We start from the raw sequence: 22,332 nt of genomic DNA, 5'->3' as shown, positions 1-22,332 counted from the left end.
ACATCAGACCACAGCTTCCAGCCAGGACAGCTTGGGCAGCAGTAGTCACAGGGAAGACCTGGAGGCTGAGGCTGCCCACGTGACCCTTCTGGCTCCATTGGATGGCAAGCTCTGGGCACACAAGCCGCCGGGTGGATGCGGGGTGCAAAGATTGGGAGCACGAGCACCATGGGGGGCATTCCCAGTGGGACAGAAGCTCAGGAGTGAGGGGCGGGGCCCCAGAGGAGATGTCAGTGTCACCCACAGGGCTGCAGTGCACGGGCCGTGGATAAAGGATGCTGTCAGGTGAGACGTGGGCTTCCAAAGGCCCCAAGAGGGGGGCTTCGAGTCCTCTGACCTTTCTTTGAAGTGCTCTTTTGAGGCCTGTGGTTGTGTGGACAGGTTGGAGAGTGGGGTCCACATTGAATGGGACGTTGTGTTGACTCAGAAATGCTCCCAGCTGCGAGGAATTGTTAAACCCCTACACACACACACACACATGTGCACACATATTCACACACCTAAACACATACACACACATTCACACACACACTCTCACATACACACACACTCACATACACACAAACACACACACATACATATTCATGCCACTGTCATCTCAGAAATCTTTCTTGAAACACACACACACATTCACGCCACCATCATCCCAGAAATCTTTGAAACACACACACTCACACACACACATATTCATGCCACCATCATCCTAGAAATTTCTCTTGAAACACTTGCACACACTCACGTACACATTCATGCCACCATCATCCCACAAATCTCCCTTGAAACACACACACATTCATGCCACCATCATCAGACCTTCGTAGAGAGACACCCAGGGACCTTTGTCCGAGCGAGCTGGAGGCATGAGCGACTGAGCATGTGCAGCTCCCACACCACTATATAAATATGGGGATGAACTCCATGGCTGAGTCACCATAATCGGGACACTCACTCCTTTGCGCTTCACCAGACACAGGCACAGCCGCCAGCCCCAAGAGCAGCTCCAGGCCTGGATCTGTGCTGGACACAGGAGCCAGCAGCCAGCAGGCTGAGCAAGGGTGCTGAGGATGGAAGCAAGTTGGGAGGCTGAGCACAGCTGAAGACCTGAGATCCCTGTGCCCTTGACTTCTCTGTGTGCTCGAGCAAGGACCATCCCAGCTCAGGATGAACCTTCCTACAGGATCCAGAGTCCTGCCGAACCCAACCCAGGAGCCTAGCTGCATGACCACCCCAGCCCCACCAAGCAGGTGGGACAGCTCCCAGAGCAGCATCTCCAGCCTGAGCCAGCTTCCATCCATCAGCCCCACGGTAAGCCTGGGCAAGCATGTGCATGCACAGAGCCTTCCCTGTCCCCTTCCTGGTCCCCTCCAGGGCACACACAGGGGCTTTGACAGGGAGATAGAAAAGGTCTGAACTCTGCTGTGGGGCCTTGAGCCATTACTGGACCTCTCTAAACCCACCCCCTGATAAACGGGCTGATAGAGGAGGGTACAAGCAATGTCCTCCCTCATGGAGAGTGTTCAAGGAATAGAAAGGCCAGCCTGAGAACAAGGGGCTGGAATGGCCAGACCTGACCTTGGCTGCACCCATTCCTTTCAGAGGCTGCTCAGATACCCCATGGAGCCCTCTAGGGAGGAGGGCACATCCTGGGCCTCTGGATCCGCCCAGCCCACAGTGAAGCGTCAGGTGCCTTCTGCCACCTTCATCATCCTAGCCCAGGCCCAGGGTCACATTTCATCAACACCACTGCTAACTGGAGAGGGCTGAGGGCACCCCTCAGGACCTGGGGATGCTGGCCCAGGTGCTGGACAGGATGGGAAGGCTCCAGTAGCTATAGGGGCCACTGGGGCAGGATAGAGACCAAGCCACCCTCTCTTCTCCAGAAAGGGGTTAGGGTGGGAGGAGTCTTTACATCCCTTTGTCCTGACCTCATACGGTTATGACCTCCCTTCAGTGACCCTGAGAGGCCTAGGCTTTCTTTCTAAAGGGAATTCCCTTCATTTTTATGCCAGGCATCAAGGTCAGCTGTACTAAGTTACGCTATGGGGCAAGGCAGCTTCTCCTCTAAGGCTCAGAAAGGGACGGGACTCCTGAGAAGGGCTCCACCCGACTCCACGAGCCCAACGTCTAGAGGCCTCAAACACTGTCTTGGGCACTTGGGCTGGAGTCCATACTGCAGGCAGGGATGCTCCCAGGAGTTGGCTCTGCCTTCTCCCCAAGGAAAGATAGGGTGACCCAGGCCACGTCCCTGCTTGCCAGGTGCATGTCTGTCTGTCCTACCAGCCTCCAGCCGGTGATCTGAGCCCACTCCTGGAAGGCCCCTGTGCCATGATCTAGGAGCCTGGGCTCAACTTTAGAAAGGACTTTAGAAAGGCCACTTATGAGCTGTGTGTGCAAGTGACTTTGCCGCTCTGAGCCTCAGTTTTCCCACCTGCCCTGTTGAGAATCCTAACTCTTCCTTCTCAGGACTACTTGAAAGTGACAAGGAATAATATGATTCCCTTGTTTCTCTGTCTCTGCAGGCAGCTGGGACTTGGGCTGCTGCCTGGATCCCCTTCCCCACGGTTGATGTTCCAGACCATGCCCACTATACCCTGGGCACAGTGATCTTGCTGGTGGGAGTAACGGGGATGCTGGGCAACCTGACAGTCATCTATACCTTCTGCAGGTGCCTGGCTGGTAGTGCTGGGCCCGGGGCATTCAGGGTGGCAGCCATGCAGACGGGGAAGAACATGCTGGCAGGACTGTTGGCTCCAACTCTGTCCAGGGCACTGTTGAGGGTAGGCAGGGAGGGCGGGGCCATGTCTTCCCCAAGGTCAGGGAAAGGGCCAAAAATGGTCCAGGGAAGCTTGACTGACTGGCGCCAGTTGAGACCCAGGTGCATCCTCTGTGGAGGCGGTGTGTGCCCAGAATATGTGGAGGTGGGTCTCTGACCATTCTGCCCTGCTCTCAGCTTACCTCTGCCATCACCTGCCCCAGAGAGTATCCTCCCTCTACCTTGAAGAGCAGCCCTGGGCCTGGCACAGTGGCTCATGCCTGTAATCCCAGCACTTTGGGAGGCTGAGGTGGGCAGATCACCTGAGGTCAGGAGTTTGAGACCAGTCTGGCCAACATGGTGAAACCCCATCTCTACTAAAATACAAAAATTAGCCAGGTGTGGTGGCATGTGCCTGTAATCCCAGCTGCTTGGGAGGCTGAGGCAGGAGAATTGCCTGAACCTGGGAGGTGGAGCTTGCAGTGAACCAAGATCATACCACTGCACTCCAGCCTGGGCAACAGAGCAAATCTCCATACCACCCCTCCAAAAAAAAGAGCAGCCCTGGGGACCAGGATCCTCAAGTTTCTCAAACACCTCTGACACCCACCCCCAGTGTCCCTCTCCATCTGCTCCCCTGCCTGGCTTGGTGGCTGAAGGACTGAGCACCTCATTTTTCCTCCTTAAGTTCACCTTTTCTTACCTGCAAAATGGAGCTGTGCTTCATGCAGTCACTGTGATGATGCAGTAAGTTCACGGATGTGCACTGCCCCGCAAATGAGCCACTTGCTGAGTGCTGTGCACTGGAGCGAGTCACTTCATGGGTGGGAGTGCCTTGTCTGGAAAATGGGAACAATGAGATCTCCCTCAGGGTAGATGGAAAGAAGTTTGACAACAGGGCTGAGGCTGGTGGCCGAGCCTGGCCCAGCTGTGATGTGCGGCGGTCAGCATCTCTGCCCTTTGCCATCCCCAAGGGTGAGGACTGGAGAGGCAGTGTGCCTGGCAGGGCGCAGGCAGAACGTGACACTGGAGAAAGGGTGGGGGAGGAGGGAGGCGTGAGAAGCCATGGGAAGGCACAGTCAGGGCACGCAGGAGGAGGAGCCTGAGCAGAAGCCCCTAGGGAGGCCTTGGCCTGGAGGGACTCAACGAAACCAGCGAATTGGCCAAGGAGATGGTGTGAGTCATGAAGAGGGATTTAGAGGGCGAGAAGAGGAAAGGGACATTACCCAAGAACCGGCCTGTGCTGGGCCACTTCTCAGGTTTTGGAGAGAAACTGTCCCCTGCTTCACTCTGAGGGAGCTGTCTTGGGGTCCTCATTCAGCCAGCACTGCTGGATTCAACAGCTGCTCGGCTGGTCCCTGCCAGCCAGTGGGCTAGCTCTGTGGCCCGGCAGCTCATGCCTGTCTGTAGGCATACGTGTGTGTGCATGTGTGAGTGTGTGGCACGTGTGTGCACATGTGTGCTTGGAGGGTACAGAAAGCTCCCCATAGCTCTGAAGGTGTCAGGAAGCACCTCATAACAGCTTCCGACCCTCCCAGGAGCAGAGGCCTCCGGACACCTGCCAACATGTTCATTATCAACCTCGCGGTCAGCGACTTCCTCATGTCCTTCACCCAGGCCCCAGTCTTCTTCGCCAGCAGCCTCTATAAGCAGTGGCTCTTTGGGGAGACAGGTAGACACTGGGGGTCCCTTTTACTGGAGGGAGGAGGGGGGTTTTGACCTGGGAATGCCCATGGTGGAGGGTGGCCCAGAGGAGGTGATTTGCTGCTCCTGGGCAGAGAGTGGGTAGCTGCCCTCAGTCCCATGAATGAGCAAGAAGGGAAGACGTGGTGTTGGTCCTGAGGCTTCTGCCAGCCTTGGCCAGATGTGGCAGGTGGAGGGGACGGAGCACTCAGGCCTGCTCTTCCTGCGAGGGGAGGGCCGGAGCACAGTGCACTTCGGCCCCAGACCCTCCTCCCCAGGACTCAGCGCAGGGGCTGTGCCTACAGGCTGTGAGTTCTATGCCTTCTGTGGGGCTCTCTTTGGCATCTCTTCCATGATCACCCTGACGGCCATCGCCCTGGACCGCTACCTGGTGATCACACGCCCACTGGCCACCATTGGTGTGGCATCCAAGAGGCGTGCAGCGTTTGTCCTGCTGGGCGTTTGGCTCTATGCCCTGGCCTGGAGTCTGCCACCCTTCTTTGGCTGGAGTAAGTGAGCTGGTGGAACTGGAAGAGGGGCGGATAGGCTGGGAGGGGCACATTCAAAGGGAGGTAGATGGGCTTGGGTCAGCCAGCTGGTGGGGAGCAGGGGTGTCCAGGAACCACCTGAGCCTCAGGTCAGTTGGACATTCAGCAAGGGAAACTGACACTGCCCCATCAGGGGCCAGAGGATCTCCTGAGCAGCTGCTCCTCACATACAGAGACTTTCTGCATGGGACAAAGTGACAGGTACTTTTGATGCTGAGTCAGACCAGGCAGGGGCTGGGGTATGAGGCCTCTGCAGGTGGAGGAGTGGAGAGCAAGGCAGTAGCTTTCCTGGGGCAAGACCAGGCCTTTGGCTGAAGCCCTGGCAAGCACAGCCTTGCAGTTACAGTAAGGTTTCTGCTCAAATCTAGCAGGAATGGGAGTCAGCGGGCTTTGCAGGACATCCATACTCCTTCCAGCTTCCTTACTGCACTGGACAAGGCCAGGTCAGGGGCCAGGGCCATGTATGGGGACCCGAATGCCACATACAAAGCTCCTGCCAGATAAGGAGCCGAGGTCAATGCCACCCCAAAGGCTGAGTGCCTGTTCTGGCTCTCAGGCGCCTACGTGCCTGAGGGACTGCTGACATCCTGCTCCTGGGACTACATGAGCTTCACGCCGGCCGTGCGCGCCTACACCATGCTTCTCTGCTGCTTCGTGTTCTTTCTCCCTCTGCTTATCATCATCTACTGCTACATCTTCATCTTCAGGGCCATCCGGGAGACAGGACGGTAAGAGCCAAGCATGGAGGGGGACTACAGGAAAGGGGCTGGCCCCTTGGCCAGGCGGCCCCTGCCCCACCACTCATACCTGCACCAGCCCACCAGAGCATGCCCAGTGGGTGAAAGCAGGCTGGGCACGTGCTTATGGGGCAGTGGTGTCTACGGAAGCCTCAGTAGACAAGGGCTTCTGGGGATGGCTTTTAGGCATGGCTGAGGGGGCCGAGAAGGCACACAGAATCATGGGGGGCAGATGAGGCCTCACATCATGGAAAACTTTCTGGAAGTCAGGGCTGCCTGCACTGGAAGGAATGACTCTCCTGAGTGCCCCCCAAGGATAGTCAGGGAGGCTCCCTGATAGCAGCTGTGCCCCTGGTGCTCACTGGCACCCAGCTGTGGTCAGACCCAGACTATGCATCTTTCCTAGGGCTCTCCAGACCTTCGGGGCCTGCAAGGGCAGTGGCGAGTCCCTGTGGCAGCGGCAGCGGCTGCAGAGCGAGTGCAAGATGGCCAAGATCATGCTGTTGGTCATCCTCCTCTTTGTGCTCTCCTGGGCTCCCTATTCCGCTGTGGCCCTGGTGGCCTTCGCTGGGTGAGCAGTGGCTAAAGGGTTGAGGAAGAGTCTGAAGGAGGGGGCAGGAGCAAGAAGTCTGGGCAGCGTCTCCCTCCCAGCCAACCCCGGCCAGCCATCCTCACAGCTTATTCTCTCCCTGGGTAAGGTTCCCAGTCCCAAGGTGGGTGGGGGGCCACCTAGTTCCTGGAGGCACCAGGGCACATGCAGAGGAGCTCTGAGCCCCACACAGCTTTGGGCAGACGGCCTGCCAGTCCCTTTGGAACACACAGCTCCCTCTCTTCCCTCTCTGCCTGGGCTGTGGTCACACAGCCAGAGGTGCTGCCCACCTCCAGGAATGGGTCCCTGAGAGCTGCCCTTCTAGCCCTTTGTGGCTAGAGTCTGGGAATTGTGACAACCGCAGCAGCATGGATGCAGGCTCAACTTCAGAAACGCTTCTGAGAAGTGAGGGCTATTAAACACTGGAACTGTCTAGACAGGACACCTTCTAGGAATGGCCTGGTCCCCGCAGGGCCCTACTGTGGGGTTTCTCATGGTTGGGGTGGAACGTGGGAAGAGCTGGGCTCCAAGGATCAGAGTCAATGGGGGTAAGCGGGGTATCGCCAGCAGTACAGGCTCCAAGGGACAGTGGACCTGGGTCCTTTCACCCCAAACCTGGCACATCTTCCTTCCAGGGCCACACTCTCAGCCATCTGCTGCTCCATCCCACTCACTCAGGGGATGGAGTTCACTCAGATGAACTTAGATGGAGTTCACTCCTGGCACAAGCTGGGTGTGGTGGCTCATGCCTGTAATCCCAACACTTTGGGAGGCCAAGGCAGGTGGATCACCTGAGGTCAGATGTTGGAGACCAGCCTGGCCAACATGATAAAACCCCATCTCTACCAAAAATACAAAAATTAGCCAGGTGTGGTGGTGGGCGCCTATAGTTCCAGCTACTCGGGAGGCTGAGGCAGGAGAATCACTTGAACCCAGGAAGCGAAGGTTGCAGTGAGCTGAGATCACACCACTGCACTCCAGCCCAGGTGACAGAGCAAAAAAATCAATAATTATCCTGGCACTGCCAATTCTTCCCTATAGGGCTGACTTAGCTGTGCTGGTTTGGGCCAGATTAGGATTTGGGCTTTGGCAGGGCCTGGCCCAGAGAAGGTACGTCAGGAGGGCCAGCTAGCTTGGGGACCACACCTTCTCTGTCCTAGGTATGCACACGTCCTGACACCCTACATGAGCTCAGTGCCAGCCGTCATCGCCAAGGCCTCTGCAATCCACAACCCCATCATTTATGCCATCACCCACCCCAAGTACAGGTGTGGCTCTTTCCTGGGATCCCACACCATGGCCTCTGAGGGCCTGGCCTGCAGATGGGGGCTGGGGCCACCACCTTTCCTGTCTCTTGTATGTGTGTTGGATGGGCGCCACCAGCAGTTGGGAACAGCCAGTAACACTGAGTGGGGTCTGGAGTTAGTGTGCCTCCCTCCCCTGCCCGTTTCCCAGGGGCACAGTGTGGAGGGAGGTCAGGGCTCCCTGGGCAGTGTCCAATCCTAACTATGGGACCTTCAGAGCTGGGGTGTAGGGCAGCCAGGACAGTCCTGTGAAGTTAAGCACCCCCGAATAGTGTCATCCTAAAAAGACAACAGCAGGGAGTGCTCAGCTCTGCTTCCAGGGCCTGGCAGGGGCCTGGGGTGGCTCTGGGCCAGTGTGTGTGCTGATAGCAACCCAGCAAGGCCGCTTCTCCCTCCGTGCTTCCTTTTGCCTGGCGGTGTCAGTCACTCACTGCCCTTCCAAGGCCAGTGGCAGGCCTGAGCGCATCCAGCACAGAGGCTGCTCAGGAGTGTCCCTCGTCACCATTACCAGAGATGTGGCTTAGGCCAGCCACTTGAAGGCTGGAACTGACATCCCTAGGCACTCCCTGCATGCCTACCACCCAGAGTCTGTCTGTCCCTCCCCCCAGCCCTGTGAGCCTGTCAGTCTCCCACCCAGCGTCTGTCTTTCTGTCCTCATCACCTGCCATAGTTCCCAGGGTCTCAGCCTCTCCACTTCCCAAAGGCTCTCGTAACCGTACATTAGGCCTGTACCAGCCTGTGCATCCATCCCCTCCCCTGCATCTGTCTGCCCATCCCCTGGCCCTAATCAGATGTGCGGCCCCTGCAGGGTGGCCATTGCCCAGCACCTGCCCTGCCTGGGGGTGCTGCTGGGTGTATCACGCCGTCACAGTAACCCCTACCCCAGCTACCGCTCCACCCACCGCTCCACACTGATCAGCCACACCTCCAACCTCAGCTGGATCTCTGGAAGAAGGCGCCAGGAGTCCCTGGGCTCAGAGAGTGAGGTGGTAAGGACCCCGGGCCCTCACCAGCTTGCGCCTGGCCATCCCTTCCTCAGGCAGCCCTAGGGCTCTGGGAGGGACATGGGCTCTGGCAGAGCTGCCTCTGAGACTCACGGACCCTCAGGATGCTGGCACCCTGGCAGGAAGAGCCCCTCCCAACACCCCCATGGAGTTCATCATCCTCCCTGATAGGAAGGGCACTAGGGCCAGAGAGGGGATGGTTTGGGGGTTCCCAGGAGTGGGGCCAGGATTGAACACAGGTCTTCCAACTCCAGGCCATGTCCTTTTTCACACTGACACTCTCCCTAGAGCCGCAGCTTGAAGAGATCAGTGCATCTGGCCCTAGATAGGGCTCCAGATAGACAAGACAGGAGTTAGCTTGGAGCTCCTTGCTCCTCAGCAGTAAGCCCCCTCCTCCTGGGAGCCTTGAAGAGCCCACAGGATGGGCATGGGCCCTGGAGATGGGAGACGTGGCTTTGAGCCTCAGCTTACCACGTGCTTGCTGTGGGAGACTGGGCAGGTCACTAACCCCTCTGGGGCTGCACGTCCTCCTCTGAAAGGGAAAACGGGTGTCTCACATCAACGCTGGCCAGGTGTGCCCAGGGATGAGTGTCAGCCCTCCTTGGCGCCTGCAGCTCTGCTGCCCCTAGATACCCCCAGGAAAGCTCCGTATGCCACCAGCTCCTGGCCCCGCCGCACTTGGGCTCCTCCTTAATTCTACCTACAGCGCCCTCTGTGGGCCTCAGCAAGAGCTGCCGCCGACTGTTCAGCCACTGATCGCCTTGGGCTGCCAGCATCCCTGGGGGTTTCAGTTGAGGGACTGAGAGGAGCTGTCAGGGGTCCCTCCTGTAAACCACTGTAATGAACAACAAAGAAAAATCTAATCTGTTAATGGAGGCCTAGACCCTCGTGAAGACCACCCATCTATTCAAATATAAATAGCCGCGTGCTTAGGAAAGTGTGCAGGTGTGCAGATGGGGAACACACCTGCACGCACGCGCACACACCAACACACACCCTGTCACAGGCACGCACAATTTACGGGTTTTATTTAGTGACCAGCAACCGTGCAAATGGTGTCGGGGCCTCCCGCAATGAATACCTGTGGGGAGGATGGAGGAGGGCCTGGTGGGGGAGGGGCAGGACCAAAGCTGTGGACTGTCCTCTCACCTCAGAGTCACTCTCTCACCTCTCCCAGGGCTGGACACACATGGAGGCAGCAGCTGTGTGGGGAGCTGCCCATCAAGCGAACGGGCGGTCCCTCTACGGTCAGGGTCTGGAGGACTTGGAAGCCAAGGCACCGCACAGACCCCGGGGACGGGAAGCAGAGACTCCAGGGAAGGTGATTGGATCCGGTACCTGCCAATCCATAAGGGGGTGGGGACTAGGGGCGAGTAGCCCAGGGAGTGGCCAGGAAAGGGGGCCTTCTTCTCGTGGGCGGGGGCGACACCCTTCAGGAATCACCTGCTCCCAGCACCTCGCAGCTCTTCCTTGTCCGTCTGGGGGTCTCTGTGACTCCAAGATGCTCTGAGCAGGGCCTGCATGTGGTCTGCACTTGCCTGTGTGTGATCGTGTAACTCTGACTCTGCACAGCGCTGTTGGCTGTGCTGTGCCATGATGAGTGTACTTGTGTGTGTCCACGAGGTTAGGGGATCTGCAGCCGGCAGAGCATAGCTCGAGCATGTGTGTGGCCATGTGTCCGGCGCATGCTCTGTCACTCTGACACCCATGACTGAGCGTGCTCCAATGTGTCTGCTGTAAGCTATGCATGTAACCAAGTGTGGGTGATGTGTACCTCTCTGTGTTGGTTGGACATACCTGGGGAGGAAGGGGCTGCAAGCTGTGTATGTGCTCACCATGAATGTCCTGAGATCAGGATGTCACTCGGAACACTTGTGGCTATTAAAAGAAGGCCAGCTGTCGCCCAAGTGCCTATCGAATGGAATGTCGATGGCGATTAGAGAAGGCCATATTCTGGAACACTGGAAATGCCATGTGCACAGGCTCCCAGGCAGCCCTTCGCCCCAGCTGACAGCTCCCTGTCTGCCCCTCCTGTCACACCCACACAACACCCCCAGCTCGGCTCCTGGGCTCCTCAGGCTTCCCTAGCTGGTCCAAGGCCAAAGGCACATTCCTGCCTTTCTTCCTTCCCGAGTGCTGTGCCCTGTGCGTCCAAGAACTAGAGCCCTGGGCTGTCCCTGCAGTTGGGGTACCTCAGCCTCCCCCAGCATTCCCCCAAAGGGCACTGCCCCCTGTCCTGGAGTCCAGGCACTGTGCATGCCACAAAGGCCAGGACAAAGGCCTGGCAGTGACCCCCAGGCTGACCAGGCACTGATGAAAGACACAGTGCCTGTCTTGGAGGGATACTGGGCTGGGCTGGGGTGCTGGGCAGCCATCAGCAGTCACCAAACACATGTGATAAGTGCTGTCATCGAGGTGTGAGCACACAGGGTACTGAAAGCAGGGGCAAGTCCCCAACGCTCCTCAGGAAGGTAGAAATGAAGCAGGGATCTGCAGTCAGCCGGGGCAGGGAGTGTGGGGAGCACTGAGTGGTCCAAGATGAGGATACAGCCTGTGTGACTGTGTAAACACAGGGGCACAGGGGCACAGGGGAGGGAGCTCAACATACCCTGGAGCAGGATGTCTCTCTGTTCCAGGAGATACCGGCCAGAGGTACCCTGGAAATTGGCAGTGGGGGACAAAGGAGAGCGAAGAGGGGCAGGAAGTGGTAGGAGCAGTGGGAAGGCCCCATCAGGGACTGGCCTGAGGTGTCTCCAGACCTGATCTGGGGACAAGTAGCCCCGGAAGGGGGTTGGTCAGCTTTGCAAGGTGAAGACCAGAGGAAACCAGTGCTGCAGGGCAGGCAAGGAATGATCCATTTAAGGGCAGCGGAGCGAGGGGTGATTGCAGTCTCCACATGTGGAGGAGAGGAGAGGAGAGGATTGGCTGGTGGGGGTGAGGATGAGTTCATTTGTGGCCCAGGGAGTCAAGAGCCCGGGGAGCATCCCAGGAGCTGCTGTGCAGGCAACACTAGGCATTGCTGGTTCCTACTCTGGCATGTGGACTCTGGGAAGGCCCATCCCTGACCCAGGACACAATCTGGCCCTTCCATGCAACCTCCCCTAGCCCTCGGTGACCCAGTGTATGGAGGGTCATTGAGAGACTGCCTCCAGTGAACTGCTCCTCCACTAAACAGATGTGTGCTGTTTGTTTGCAGACCAAGGGGCTGCTCCCCAGCCTGGACCCCAGGATGTAGGACGCCCACTGGCCCTCCCTTTCTTCTGGGACACGTCCAGCCCCCCAACATCTCCTGCATACACACAGATCCAGGATTACCCTGTGAGCCTGCAGGCTCTGGAAGGGGTCCTGTCACCCGTGCTGCATGGAATTCGAAGTCCCACCCCCATGTCCCCTCTCCACACTTCAAAACTCCTGCCCCAGAATGTCCTCCGCACCCACTTTCCAACTCAGCAGCTGCACCCCAGGCTCAGCCTGAAGGGTATGTGCCCAGGCCCTCCGGCTTCCCGAGTTGTCTGCCTCTCCTCAAATGCTGTGTGCTGCAATTGTCCAGCCGATGACAATGGTGATGGCTCCAGGGAACACACAGCTATTTATGAGCTTCTGTACCCAGGCTGGGCCTGTCACTGGCATAGGAAGTCCAGCCCCGCATCTCCCACTGCCAAGAGCTGAAGCCAAGCACAGACCTCCCTTTGCACACTGGAACAGTTACTTACCTCTGGCTTCTTCCCCCAGCATACCGTTGTCGCTGTGGCCCACATTCCTGTGCACACGGGCATTTGCAGACACGCTCTCCCGTAGCTACCTATCTGAATGCACACCAAGCACATGCGTGCGCACTCTGCATCTGTGATTCGTTTCATGTAGTGGTCTCAGCTCCTCCCAGGGCTGTGTGGATCTGACAGGTATAGGAAAATAAACAGCAGAGGTGTCCTCAGACAAATATGGTCTCTACCTTTTGGTGCTGTTATGGGAGCGAGAACCAGGGCCTGGCCTCTGATGCCTCCAGAAACTTCACTTCCTCCCCTCCCTCTGTCCCCATTCTTGGGACTTTCACTCTGCAGGCCCACCTCGAACTGCAGGGAGCACCAAAGAGAAGGGACAAAGGCCAGGCTGGCCCCCATCCCCACTCACTCCCCAGTGAGCCACTGAGCTCCGCCCAACCCATGGGTACCAGCTGCTCTCTGACTGGCTTCAGGTCTCCCGGGGGGAGGCAGATGGAGGGAGGCCGGCCTTTGCCTTTAAGAGCATTCTCCTGCCACCGCTCCCTTTCCCCAGAGGCGAGCTTCATCAGGCAGGAGCCAGAGGCCAGAGAAAGAGCCTGCAGCTCCAGGTACAGCCTCCCCCAGCTCCCCAGCCCTGTGCAGGGTGGGTGCCTTCCTTCTCCCATACTGGTTATGCCCTGTTGCTGGGTCCTCCCCAGACTGGCAGGATGGACAGACACCCCTAGGAAAGGGCATAAGGCTGGAGTTAGGGATGAATGTCACGGGGCTTTGCCAGGAGGGGCAGGGAATGGTACGGGGGAGGGATGCTGGCCATGGACTGCTGGCCTCCTAGGCTGGGCTGCGTGATATAGGGTGAAGGAGGTGATTAAGTGGGGAAGGGACACAGGTCTTTCCCTGGCTTCTTCCACTTGATAGTTTTGTGACCTTGGGCAAGTGACCAAACAACCCAGTAATATGGACGATCCTACCTTGCGCTTTGCATGTGCCAGACGCCAGGTGTAAGGCTGGAAGCTGAGAAATGACTCACACCCAGGCCTGCACTGACTCCTGAGGGTCCAAGCCAGAGCCCTCCAAGAGGGCCAGCAAGCAGCCAATCCAGTTGCCTCCCCTGAGCCTCAGTTTCCCCAACCAGGGAGCTGGGGTGGGCCTTGATCTATCTCCAGACTACATAGGGACCTGAGGTCTTTCTTGAGGAAGGGGTTGGCCCAAAGACCACACTCCAGAAGTCCCAAGGCGCCAAGGCCCCCACCCAGAACACATTGTCTCTGGGGTACGGGCTGAACATGCCACACATGCTTCTCTTCCCTACCCCTCCTGGCCCTGTGTCCTAGCAGCTGAGCAAATGGCGTCTCCTCCCTTCTCCCTGCCCCCGCCATTCCTGTGCAAAGGGCACAGGGCCTGGTGTGTGGCACTGGCAGCTGGAGCTTTGCATGCTGCCGTCAAGTTTTCCAGAGTACAAATGAGACAGGAGAGCCAGGAATAACTGGCCGGGCCCCCAGGGGGTCTGGAAGGGGTGGGCCTGCCTCAGACCTACTTTCAGACCCCGTGTCAAGGGGGTGCAAGCAGAGGGCCAGCTGCCCAGGACCAGGGCTTTGGGAGGCATCCATGGCCACTGGGAGCCCATGATCTGGCATACATCCTGTAGGAATCGGCCCAGGCTCCAGTGTGGCCTGGGTCCACTCCTTGCGTGACCTTGGAGAAGTCATTTAACCTCCCTGAGGCTTGTCTCCTGCAGGCCCAGGTGGCAGCCTCTCAGGATCCCAGGGAGTGAAGGGCCCGTGCTGAGCTTGGCCATGCCCAGAGCTGCTGCTATTATGATCATTTTTACGGCTGGACAACCCTGGGCCAGTCCCAGACCAGCTAGAGCCTCAGCTCAGGCACCTCCAGGGCGCCACATTGGATAAAGCACAAGCTTAGAATCCTGGGCGAGGACCACAGGGCAGCAAAGTCCCTGCCCAAGGGAGCTCAGGTTCCCCCTATCTTCTGAGCAAGAGGATGGGTACCACGGAGCAGGAAGAGCAAGTGTCTGCGCTCTCCAGAGGACACAGGAGCAAGGAGACCAGGGCATTCTCACCAACCTGGCCAGTCCCCCTTCCTGCCCCCTGAGGGGTGCTGGGTGCCGGACATCCCTCCCCAGGGGCTATATTAGCCGTGTGAGTCACGGTGGACCGGCTGGGAGGCCACAGGCGGGCGGGCACAGTGTAGGGTTACAGTCCATTTATGGGCGCAGCCGAGGGCAGATATCAGTGTCGATGGCATTCGCTCCCAGCTATTCTTAGGAGCCTCTCAGGAGCTCCACACAGCCCTGCCGGGCAGCAAGGGACAGAACAGGCAAGGCCAGGGGGGCAGGGGCAGGGACAGAGGTGCGGGCCGGGCAGGCGGAGTGTGTGAGTGCCCTCTCACTCAATCCTCTCTACCTTTTGTTCACAGAGGTGACTGCTGACAGCACCGGCATGTCTTACAGTGTGACCCTGACTGGGCCCGGGCCCTGGGGCTTCCGTCTGCAGGGGGGCAAGGACTTCAACATGCCCCTCACTATCTCCCGGGTGAGTGCACCCTGCCACAGCCTGGCACCCGAGGGGCCAGGCACACTTGGAGGAAGGCATGTGTGTCCATCTGTCTGTCTGTCTGTCTGTCCTTTCTGAGGCTCTCAGAAAGCAGAGCATGTCCTATCCCCTGGGACTGGCCTGGTCCTCTGCTCTCAGCCACAGCTGTTTGCTCACCGGAGCCTGCTGGCCTGTTACGAGTGTGAGAAATCATGAACAGGTGGTAGGTGTTTTCAGCAGAGAAGAAAATGCTGAGTTTTCAGGCAGGCAGGCAGGTAGCTGGGCAGAGAATACAGTGCCTTCCTAATCCCTTCCCTGTTAGGGTGGGCTCTGGGTGCCCCCAAGCCCAGAACATTTCCCCAGAGATGGGCAGCTGCTTTGGGAAGGGAGGATTCCCAGCATTAAGAGCGCAGGTGATGGGTAGGTGGATAGACGGACGGACAAACTGTTGACCTTGGTTGCCCTGCTGTCAGAGCGTGGGGCTGGGCTGAGTACGGGCTCCAGCACCCCCTCCATCCCAAGCTTGAGACGCCAGCCCTCTGGCTCATGGGGCTGGGCCTTCTTCCCTCACCTGCTTGAGCTCTTCCCCATTCACCATGGCTGCTTTGTCTGTCTCATGTCTGGTTCCCCACATGCGCTGGGGCCTGCGGAGATGGCCCCATGTCCTGTGATGTCTGTGACGGGGAGCAGCACGGCCTGATGCGGATGACACAGAACATTGGGGGTTGTCTGAGTAACTCTACTGCCTGGCTGGAGACAGCAACACCAGAAAGGCAGAAAGCTAGCCATGCTCCCGAGGAAGCACTCAGGAGCAGGACTGATGGGAGACCAGCACCTGGACCATAGCAGGCGCTCACTCAGTATTTGTCAAACAGAGACTCCCCAGCAAGGCACTGGTAGACACTGAAGACAGGGCTGAAGGCCCCAAGGCTCAGGGTGAACCGTGAGGCATACAGGGCAAGGACAACCCTGCCTGGTGTCTGAGCCCCTGGCAGTGCTGGCCTGGGCACGAGGCGGGACGAGGAGGTCCCCAGGCTGTCACTGGAGGGTAGTGGGTGGGCAGGGATATCTGGGCTATTGCCTACCAGGAGAACAAGAAGACAGTTTCTTCTCTGGGGCCTTAGGGACTTGGCTGGGGCCTGGGGGCTAAAGGAAGGGGTTGGAGGGGAGGCACTTAAGCGGGCAAGGCCTGAAGGTGCTTGGCAGAGGTGCCAGGGAGCCTGGGCAGAGGGTCAGGAGCCAACACCCCCACTGGAGGAGTAGTCTCTGTTTTGGAACTTTGGGTTCTATGGGTACTTGGGGGGACCCCAGAAGTAGAAGCCCCACCCAGGGGTGCCGTGAGAGCCTCATAATAGCCACAGAGACCTCATGCTTCCAGGATGGGTGCTGGCCTGGCTCTGGCACAGGGAACAGGCTCTGCCCTCCGTCATTCACCTGGAGATGTGGCTTGTGCTAACCTAGAGACTCCACCCTCCAGACCGACTGCCCTGGAGACCACAGGGTCCTGGACACCCACAGCCTAGCACACTTTGCATGATGTGGTGGCCTGTGGCCATGTGAGCCCCAGCAGATTCCCCACTACGCCGCACAGCTCCCACCCCCACGGTTGCAGGCCTCATTCCTGTACAAGGTGGAGCTCTCTCATAGGTCCTGTGGCCTCCCCTGCCTGGGTCTGCACCCACATGTGCCCCAGCTCCACCATCTCGAGGCCTCCTGCTGGTGCTCTCTGCCCTATCCCTCTGGGTGCAAATTGGCCACCAGGCCCAGTGGCACTCAGGATAGTCAATGACCTCACCCAGGGTCTATGTGCCACCTGGCCCCAACCAGCCAGGGGCTTAAATGGCAGTCCAGAGGCCTTAAGCTAGATAGCAGGAGGAATGTCGTTACTGCGGGGAGGGGGTGTGTGGGGATGTGCTGGATCCAGTGACTGGGGGGACTTTTAATAATAGAACCTGAAGTTCAGGCAGGGCACTGGGGGATGGGCATAATGGCCTCTCAGCTTCCTTCAGGGGCATACTCCAAATCACTTGAGCCATGGAGCAGGCTGGACTAGGTGCTGGAGCCCTCCCCAGGGCTTGAAGCTTGTTGAGAAATTCTGGTGGTGGGCTGCTGGTAGCCTGGCCTTGTGTCCTGGTTCAGTGCCACTGGCCAGGCAGGCCTTGTGGAAACAGCACTACCATCCCACCAGGGCCGTAGGATTTCCGGCTCACCAGGCCCTTCTGCACGAGGGACATCTCCCTAAGCGGGAGGGAGGGCCAGAGCTCTCTGGAGGAAACCCACTCCCACCCCAGCCAGGACCTGAGCCTGTGTCATAGGGCTCCGGAGGCAGGAGCCTGTGACCCTGTGTGGTGGGCAGGCAGGTGAGGCTGGGATCATCACCTCGCTTCAGAGCCTGGCAAACTGAGGCTTGACTTTGCTCACAGGACAGGGATGGCCATGGGTGGATCTCCTGTGTCCTGGTCACTCCTAACTCCCATGCCGGCCCGCTCAGCCCTCTGACTGGGAATACCAGAGAGGCACTTGGGAGGGCCTGTCCCCTCTCAGCTGCAGGTGTGCACTGCAGCTCCTCCTGAAAGGACACAGGCCACCTGCAGGCTGGGTGGTGGCTCCCAGGGACCCACGGCAGCAACCTTGGGGCAGTGGCATCCCCTCAAGGCCTCCCTTCAGAGGGTCTCCGCTTGCAGACCCACAGAGAAGGGGGTTCAAGAGGTAGCATGGGAGCGAAGGGTGGTGGGGAAATACCTTTATTTATCCTGGACAGGCGTGGCTGCACCTGCAACATGAGCTGCCCTCTCACCCCACCCCAGCCAGTTCTCCAGGAAGTGGGGAAGGGGAACAGCCCAGAGAGGGAGCAGCTCCAAAGGCCCAGCCCCGACTGCCCTGGCAGCTGGCCAGAGGCTGGAGCCATGGTCTAGGGTCTCGCCTTTGTGCCTTTTATGCCCAGGCTTTGGGGAGAGGAGCATGCTCTGTTCGGCTCTGCTGCTGTCAGCTGTGTCGCCTCATTTACCTGCTCAGCCTCAGTTTTTCTCACTTTTAAAATGTGGATAGCGGCCTGGGCACTGGGCTCATACTTATAATCCTAGCACTTTGAGGGGCCAAGGGCGGCAGATCACTTGAGGTCAGGAATTCGAGATCAGCCTGACCAACATGGTGAAACCCCTGTCTCCACTAAAAATACAAAAATTAGCCGGGTGTGGTGGTGTGCACCTGTAATCCCAGCTACTCGGCAGGCTGAGGTAGGAGAATTGCTTGAACCCAGTAGGCAGAGGTTGCAGTGAGCTGAGATCGAGCCACTGCACTGCAGTCTGGGTGACAGAGTAAGACTCCATCTCAAAACTAAATTAATTAATTAATTAAAATAAAATGGTGCCTTCCACACCTGTGAGAGCACTTTCTAACAGGCACTTGTGAAAACTTTCCACATGTTGTCTACCAGGGCTGGTTGTGAGGCTGGTCAAGTGGGAGGCTGAGCCTGGGCCTAGGAGGGGCCCGCCTCTCTATGGAAGCCCTCCGTCCCTAGGGCCTCAGCCGCCCTGCCTGCAGGCTGACCTGGAGCATCAGCCCAGAGGCCTTTCCTCCTCCTCTGCTGGTTTCGGTTCCGGTATTTATCAGACTCTCCCAGCTGTGATGGGGACATGCTGAGGACAGAGGGTCTCTGGGGAGAGGAAGGGGGATGGGCTGAGACTATTCTGGGGTAGCTGTGCCTGCAATTCCTGGAATTTTGGGGCTGCTGGAGCACGTAGTGTTATTTCTTGGGCAGCTCTTAGCAGTGCTGACAGGCCGTGCTGTTTATAGCTGCACTGAAGGTCAGGCAAGCCTCCGAGGGCTTCTGTGGGGCTGGCAGGGACCTACCCGCAACATCCATCTATCAACAGGGGAAGATAAGCGGCCAGAGGCTCAGAAGCTCACAGCTGGGGAATGCATTCTTAGAGGTCCCCCAGGCCAGGTCCTCCCTGCCGCTCAGAACTGCATCTGACTCTGCAAGGGCTCCAGAAAGAGAGGACTCGAGGCTGGCTGGGTCCTGGGGAATGAACTAGACCCCTGGAGACCCCCAGGCCAGGATGCAGGGCAAAGGCAACTGCATGAACAGCCCCAGGGCTCCGCGGGCTACAGGCATTGCAGGGTAGCCAGTGTCAGGACTGCAGAGCTGTCTGAGGAAGTCTGGGCCAGGCCCTGCAGGGGAGCCCTCTGGTCTGGTGGGTAGCTCCACAATCCCCTAAGTCTTCTTCCTTTTCTACATGGTCCCCTCTCATCCAGAGGCTGCCCCTGACTGCAAAGACCCTCCCCCACACCGAGCCCTCACCCCCAAACACAGCTTCAACCAGATTCCACCTCTGCCCAGGACCCCCTCTTGGATGCAATAATGGACCTTGCTGGTGGCCCCTGAGAGCCAGTGCCCGTGAGGGCATTTTACTGGCCACAACCAAGACACAGATGGAACTGTGGACCTGGACAGGGGGAAGAAAGGCAGGAGAGACTCAAGAGACGCTGGAGGAAAGCCAGGGGAGGTGTGGTCAGCTAGAGAGGGGCAGTGATCCCTGCCTTTGGACACAGGAGGTCGCTGACACGTGTGGAGTAGCGGGGCCAAAGGCAGGCGGCTGTGTGTGAGCAGGTGGGATGCAGTGGCAGTGGGGCCAGGACGTGCAAGTCACTTCTCAGAGGAGTCTGGAGGTGCAGAAAGGAGACATGACAGGAGCCACTTGGAGCCACCCAGGCAGGCAGGCAGGCAGGCAGGCAGGCAAGCAGAGGCTTATTTACCAGCCAGGATGGGGGTGGGGAGTGGGACCTTGGGGAGATAGAAGGTTCCAGTGAGAGGGTGAGCATGAGCAAAGCCCCAGGGGAGGCCAGATGGGAAGGGAGCGAGCAGGGCAAGACAGTAATTTAATCAAACAATGAAAATGCACTTTGGGCACCCCTAACCCAGGCAGGCAGTCTGGGAGTGTGTAGAAGGGAGCTGCTGGAGCTGGTACCCTTCCTACCCATCTGCTGCCTGCCCTCAGCCTCCACCCACCACATCTACACTGGCAGATCTAGAAGAGGAGGAAGGCAGGGGCCTGCCTGGTTTGAACACCGGGAGTGAACGATGGCCAGAAACTTCTGCAGAGCCCAGCTGCTCTCCCTGCTGCCAGGGAACTGGGGAAATAGGAGCTGGCGGCATGGGTGCGTCTGAAGCCCCACTGGCGCCTCCTTTTAGCTGGACCCTGGACAGAACTTTCCGCCCCTCCCCCTAACACCCAGATCCCTCTAGGGCCAGCAGGCTGGCTCAGAACTGGTCGGTCAGGGCTGGCCCCTCAAGCCCCACCCTCTGCCAGCTGTGTATCTTATTTCCTGTGAAGCCCAGGGATGCAGCCTGCCAGCCTCGCACCTTCTGGGGGTAGCGGATGGGGTCAGCACTGTGCCTTCTGGATTTGGAGTTTTCCTGAAACTCTCTCAGCTCTCCACTCTCCTTACATAATCCCCTGTTTAACGACTTAATCCTCACAACAATACCAAGAAAGGCATTGTCACTCTCTTGACAATGGAGGGCTTGGAAGCTGGCACTGGAGCTGGGAGCTGGCTCATACTGGCACCTGTGCTCCTCCTTTGCTGCCTCCCCACCCCTGGCCCCCAGTATGCACAGGTGGCTCTGGCACCAATTATCCCTGAGCTGCCCTTGGGGGTACCCTAAGACCTTGGCTCAGCAAGGCAGAACGGCTCCTAGGGGTGGGGGGCTGATCTTGGCCTCCAAACACCTGCAGCCTGTCTCGGGAGCTTTGGAGACAGGAGCTGGGTGCCCCACCCTGAGACCATTCTAGGCTCTGCCCAGGGTTGAGTTTCCAGGGTTTAGAGGGGCCCATTGGCTGGAGAAGACGAAAATGTGAAGTGGGAATGAAACGCTCATTCAAGGGAGATATTTAAATGCCCAAAGGGAAATAGAAAGATTAAAAAGAAAAAGAAAATTACAGCTCTAAGACTTTGGGTTATTTGGGCCCTTTCTGAAACACAGAAAGGAAAGAGGAGGATGGAGTCAGACAAGAGAGATGCAGAAGCGTCATGCCTAAACGGCACTCTCCATGAGCCCTGGGCTCTGGGCAAGGGTCTGAGGGTGCCCCCTTTCGACCCACCCAGGCAGACTGCTCCTGAAATGGGGTGAAAGCATGGATGGCTCCTGGTCATCTGTAGGATTCCTGCCTCCATCCTGCCTGGCGCACCTCCCTAGAGAAGGATATCAGCACCTCAACCCCAACCCTGAGGGATGTTGGGCCCTGCTCAGGGCAGCCAAAGCCCAGGCCAGCTGAGTCCTGACAAGCAGACACAACTGCAGGGGAGAGGTGCCAGGCAGGGGATCCAGCTTGGCCACTCCCCCCTGGTCAGAGGCTTGGCTACTGACCAGACCCCAGTATGCTGAGCTCTCCCTTGGGACCAAGTATCCCCCCGCCACCGCCCAGCCCATACCTGAAGATGACGGGGAGCCAGGCAGGTCCAGGTGAAAGGAAGTGTGGATACCTGGAAGGAGTACTGGTGCCAGCTGGCCCACGCCTATGGGAGAAAGAAGTCTCTGAGGTGGCTCCAGAGGGAGAACATTGAGATGGCCCTGTAGAGGGCCCTGCTGATCTGGCTGTCCCCGGACTCTTTTGTATGTCGTTCTGGTGCCGCTGCTCACACTGTCATCATGATCTTCTGGACACAACTCCCATCCTTTCTGGTAGTGTCTCCTCTGTGACTGAGGCCCCCGCCCTTCTGCGTGGGGTCTGCAGCAGCCCAGCTCTGAAGGGGGATGACCCCTTCTCTGTAAGTGGTTAGAAGCATTTGGGGGTGCCCTGCCATGAGAGAGCCTTGCTGTGGGGGTGTCCTGCTGTGGGGGAGCCCCACGGGCAGTTTACTAGGACGGAACAGGCATTGCAAAATTCTCCCCGAAAAGAAGTACTCTGGTGCCTGCAGCTTTCTTTGAAATGCCCAGGAAATGAGATGGATTGATGGATGTGCAGGGAGGAAGTGCGATAAAGCAAAGTGAGTGAAATGTTATGGTAGAGCCATGGCGGTAGCTGTTCAGGTGTGCACTTTAGAATGTTTTCTACTTTTTCTGCCTAGAAATTTGTAAAAATGTCTATAATAAAATGTTGGGGATCGCATAGAGTAGTAGGGAAAGATGATTTTCTGCAGGACAGGCCTGGCTGTGCAGCTCAACTTGCCCCCAGGAGTCCCCTCTGTCTAGAAAACTGTTTTGTTCTCCTTCTCTGATGTTGGTTTTTACCCTTTGTTCACCTTTACACTCAAGGCAGCAACACACTCCTGTCATTCACAGAGGCTATGGCAATGAGTTTGGGAGTAAGGGCTATGTGTATTTTAAGAAATCTCAAGTTGCTCTAAGACGCCCCAGCAGAGCCTGGAGGACAGGCTGGACTTCACAAAGCAGACACTGTGGCTTCCTGGCAGCCCAGGCATTTGTCTCTGTGTTGTCCTTTCC

The 22,332-nt window shown here is 58.0% G+C and overlaps 1 protein-coding gene and 1 long non-coding RNA gene across 15 annotated transcripts in view; one reads left to right on the top strand and one right to left on the bottom strand.

Moving 5' to 3' along the window:
• The first annotated feature begins 781 nt into the window (after positions 1 to 781).
• Positions 782 to 22,332, top strand: part of LDB3 (LIM domain binding 3) — an 83,085-nt gene continuing 61,534 nt past the window's right edge. For 2 of the 13 annotated variants that reach the window (XM_037734385.1, XM_037734387.1), the window contains exons 1-11: positions 930 to 1,305; positions 2,520 to 2,665; positions 4,291 to 4,424; positions 4,741 to 4,944; positions 5,540 to 5,711; positions 6,127 to 6,291; positions 7,470 to 7,577; positions 8,422 to 8,602; positions 9,795 to 9,938; positions 12,893 to 12,947; positions 14,770 to 14,885. In XM_037734385.1, the coding sequence (XP_037590313.1) occupies positions 1,162 to 1,305; positions 2,520 to 2,665; positions 4,291 to 4,424; positions 4,741 to 4,944; positions 5,540 to 5,711; positions 6,127 to 6,291; positions 7,470 to 7,577; positions 8,422 to 8,602; positions 9,795 to 9,938; positions 12,893 to 12,947; positions 14,770 to 14,885 (1,569 nt within the window). In that variant the 5' untranslated portion in view covers positions 930 to 1,161. Of the gene's footprint in view, positions 1,306 to 2,519; positions 2,666 to 4,290; positions 4,425 to 4,740; positions 4,945 to 5,539; positions 5,712 to 6,126; positions 6,292 to 7,469; positions 7,578 to 8,421; positions 8,603 to 9,794; positions 9,939 to 11,813; positions 12,558 to 12,892; positions 12,948 to 14,547; positions 14,671 to 14,769; positions 14,886 to 22,332 lie in introns of those variants that run through there. The other 11 variants (XM_037734383.1, XM_037734386.1, XM_037734382.1 and 8 more) reach the window with 11 other exon arrangements.
• LOC108294951 lies at positions 9,629 to 21,459 on the bottom strand. Of its 2 annotated transcripts, none has more exons than XR_005198061.1 (3): positions 21,321 to 21,459; positions 12,331 to 12,512; positions 9,629 to 9,955 (listed from the first exon to the last, which is right to left on the bottom strand). It is a non-coding gene; the product is annotated as an uncharacterized LOC108294951 (long non-coding RNA). The 2 variants fall into 2 exon arrangements; XR_001821226.2 differs by lacking the exon at positions 21,321 to 21,459 and adding an exon at positions 12,685 to 12,882.

The sequence above is a fragment of the Cebus imitator genome, unplaced genomic scaffold, assembly GCF_001604975.1.
Source record: "Cebus imitator isolate Cc_AM_T3 unplaced genomic scaffold, Cebus_imitator-1.0 Scaffold612, whole genome shotgun sequence".
Lineage (NCBI taxonomy): Eukaryota > Metazoa > Chordata > Mammalia > Primates > Cebidae > Cebus > Cebus imitator.
Note: the sequence above shows the minus strand (reverse complement) of the source record. Positions and strands in the feature narration are given on the sequence as shown.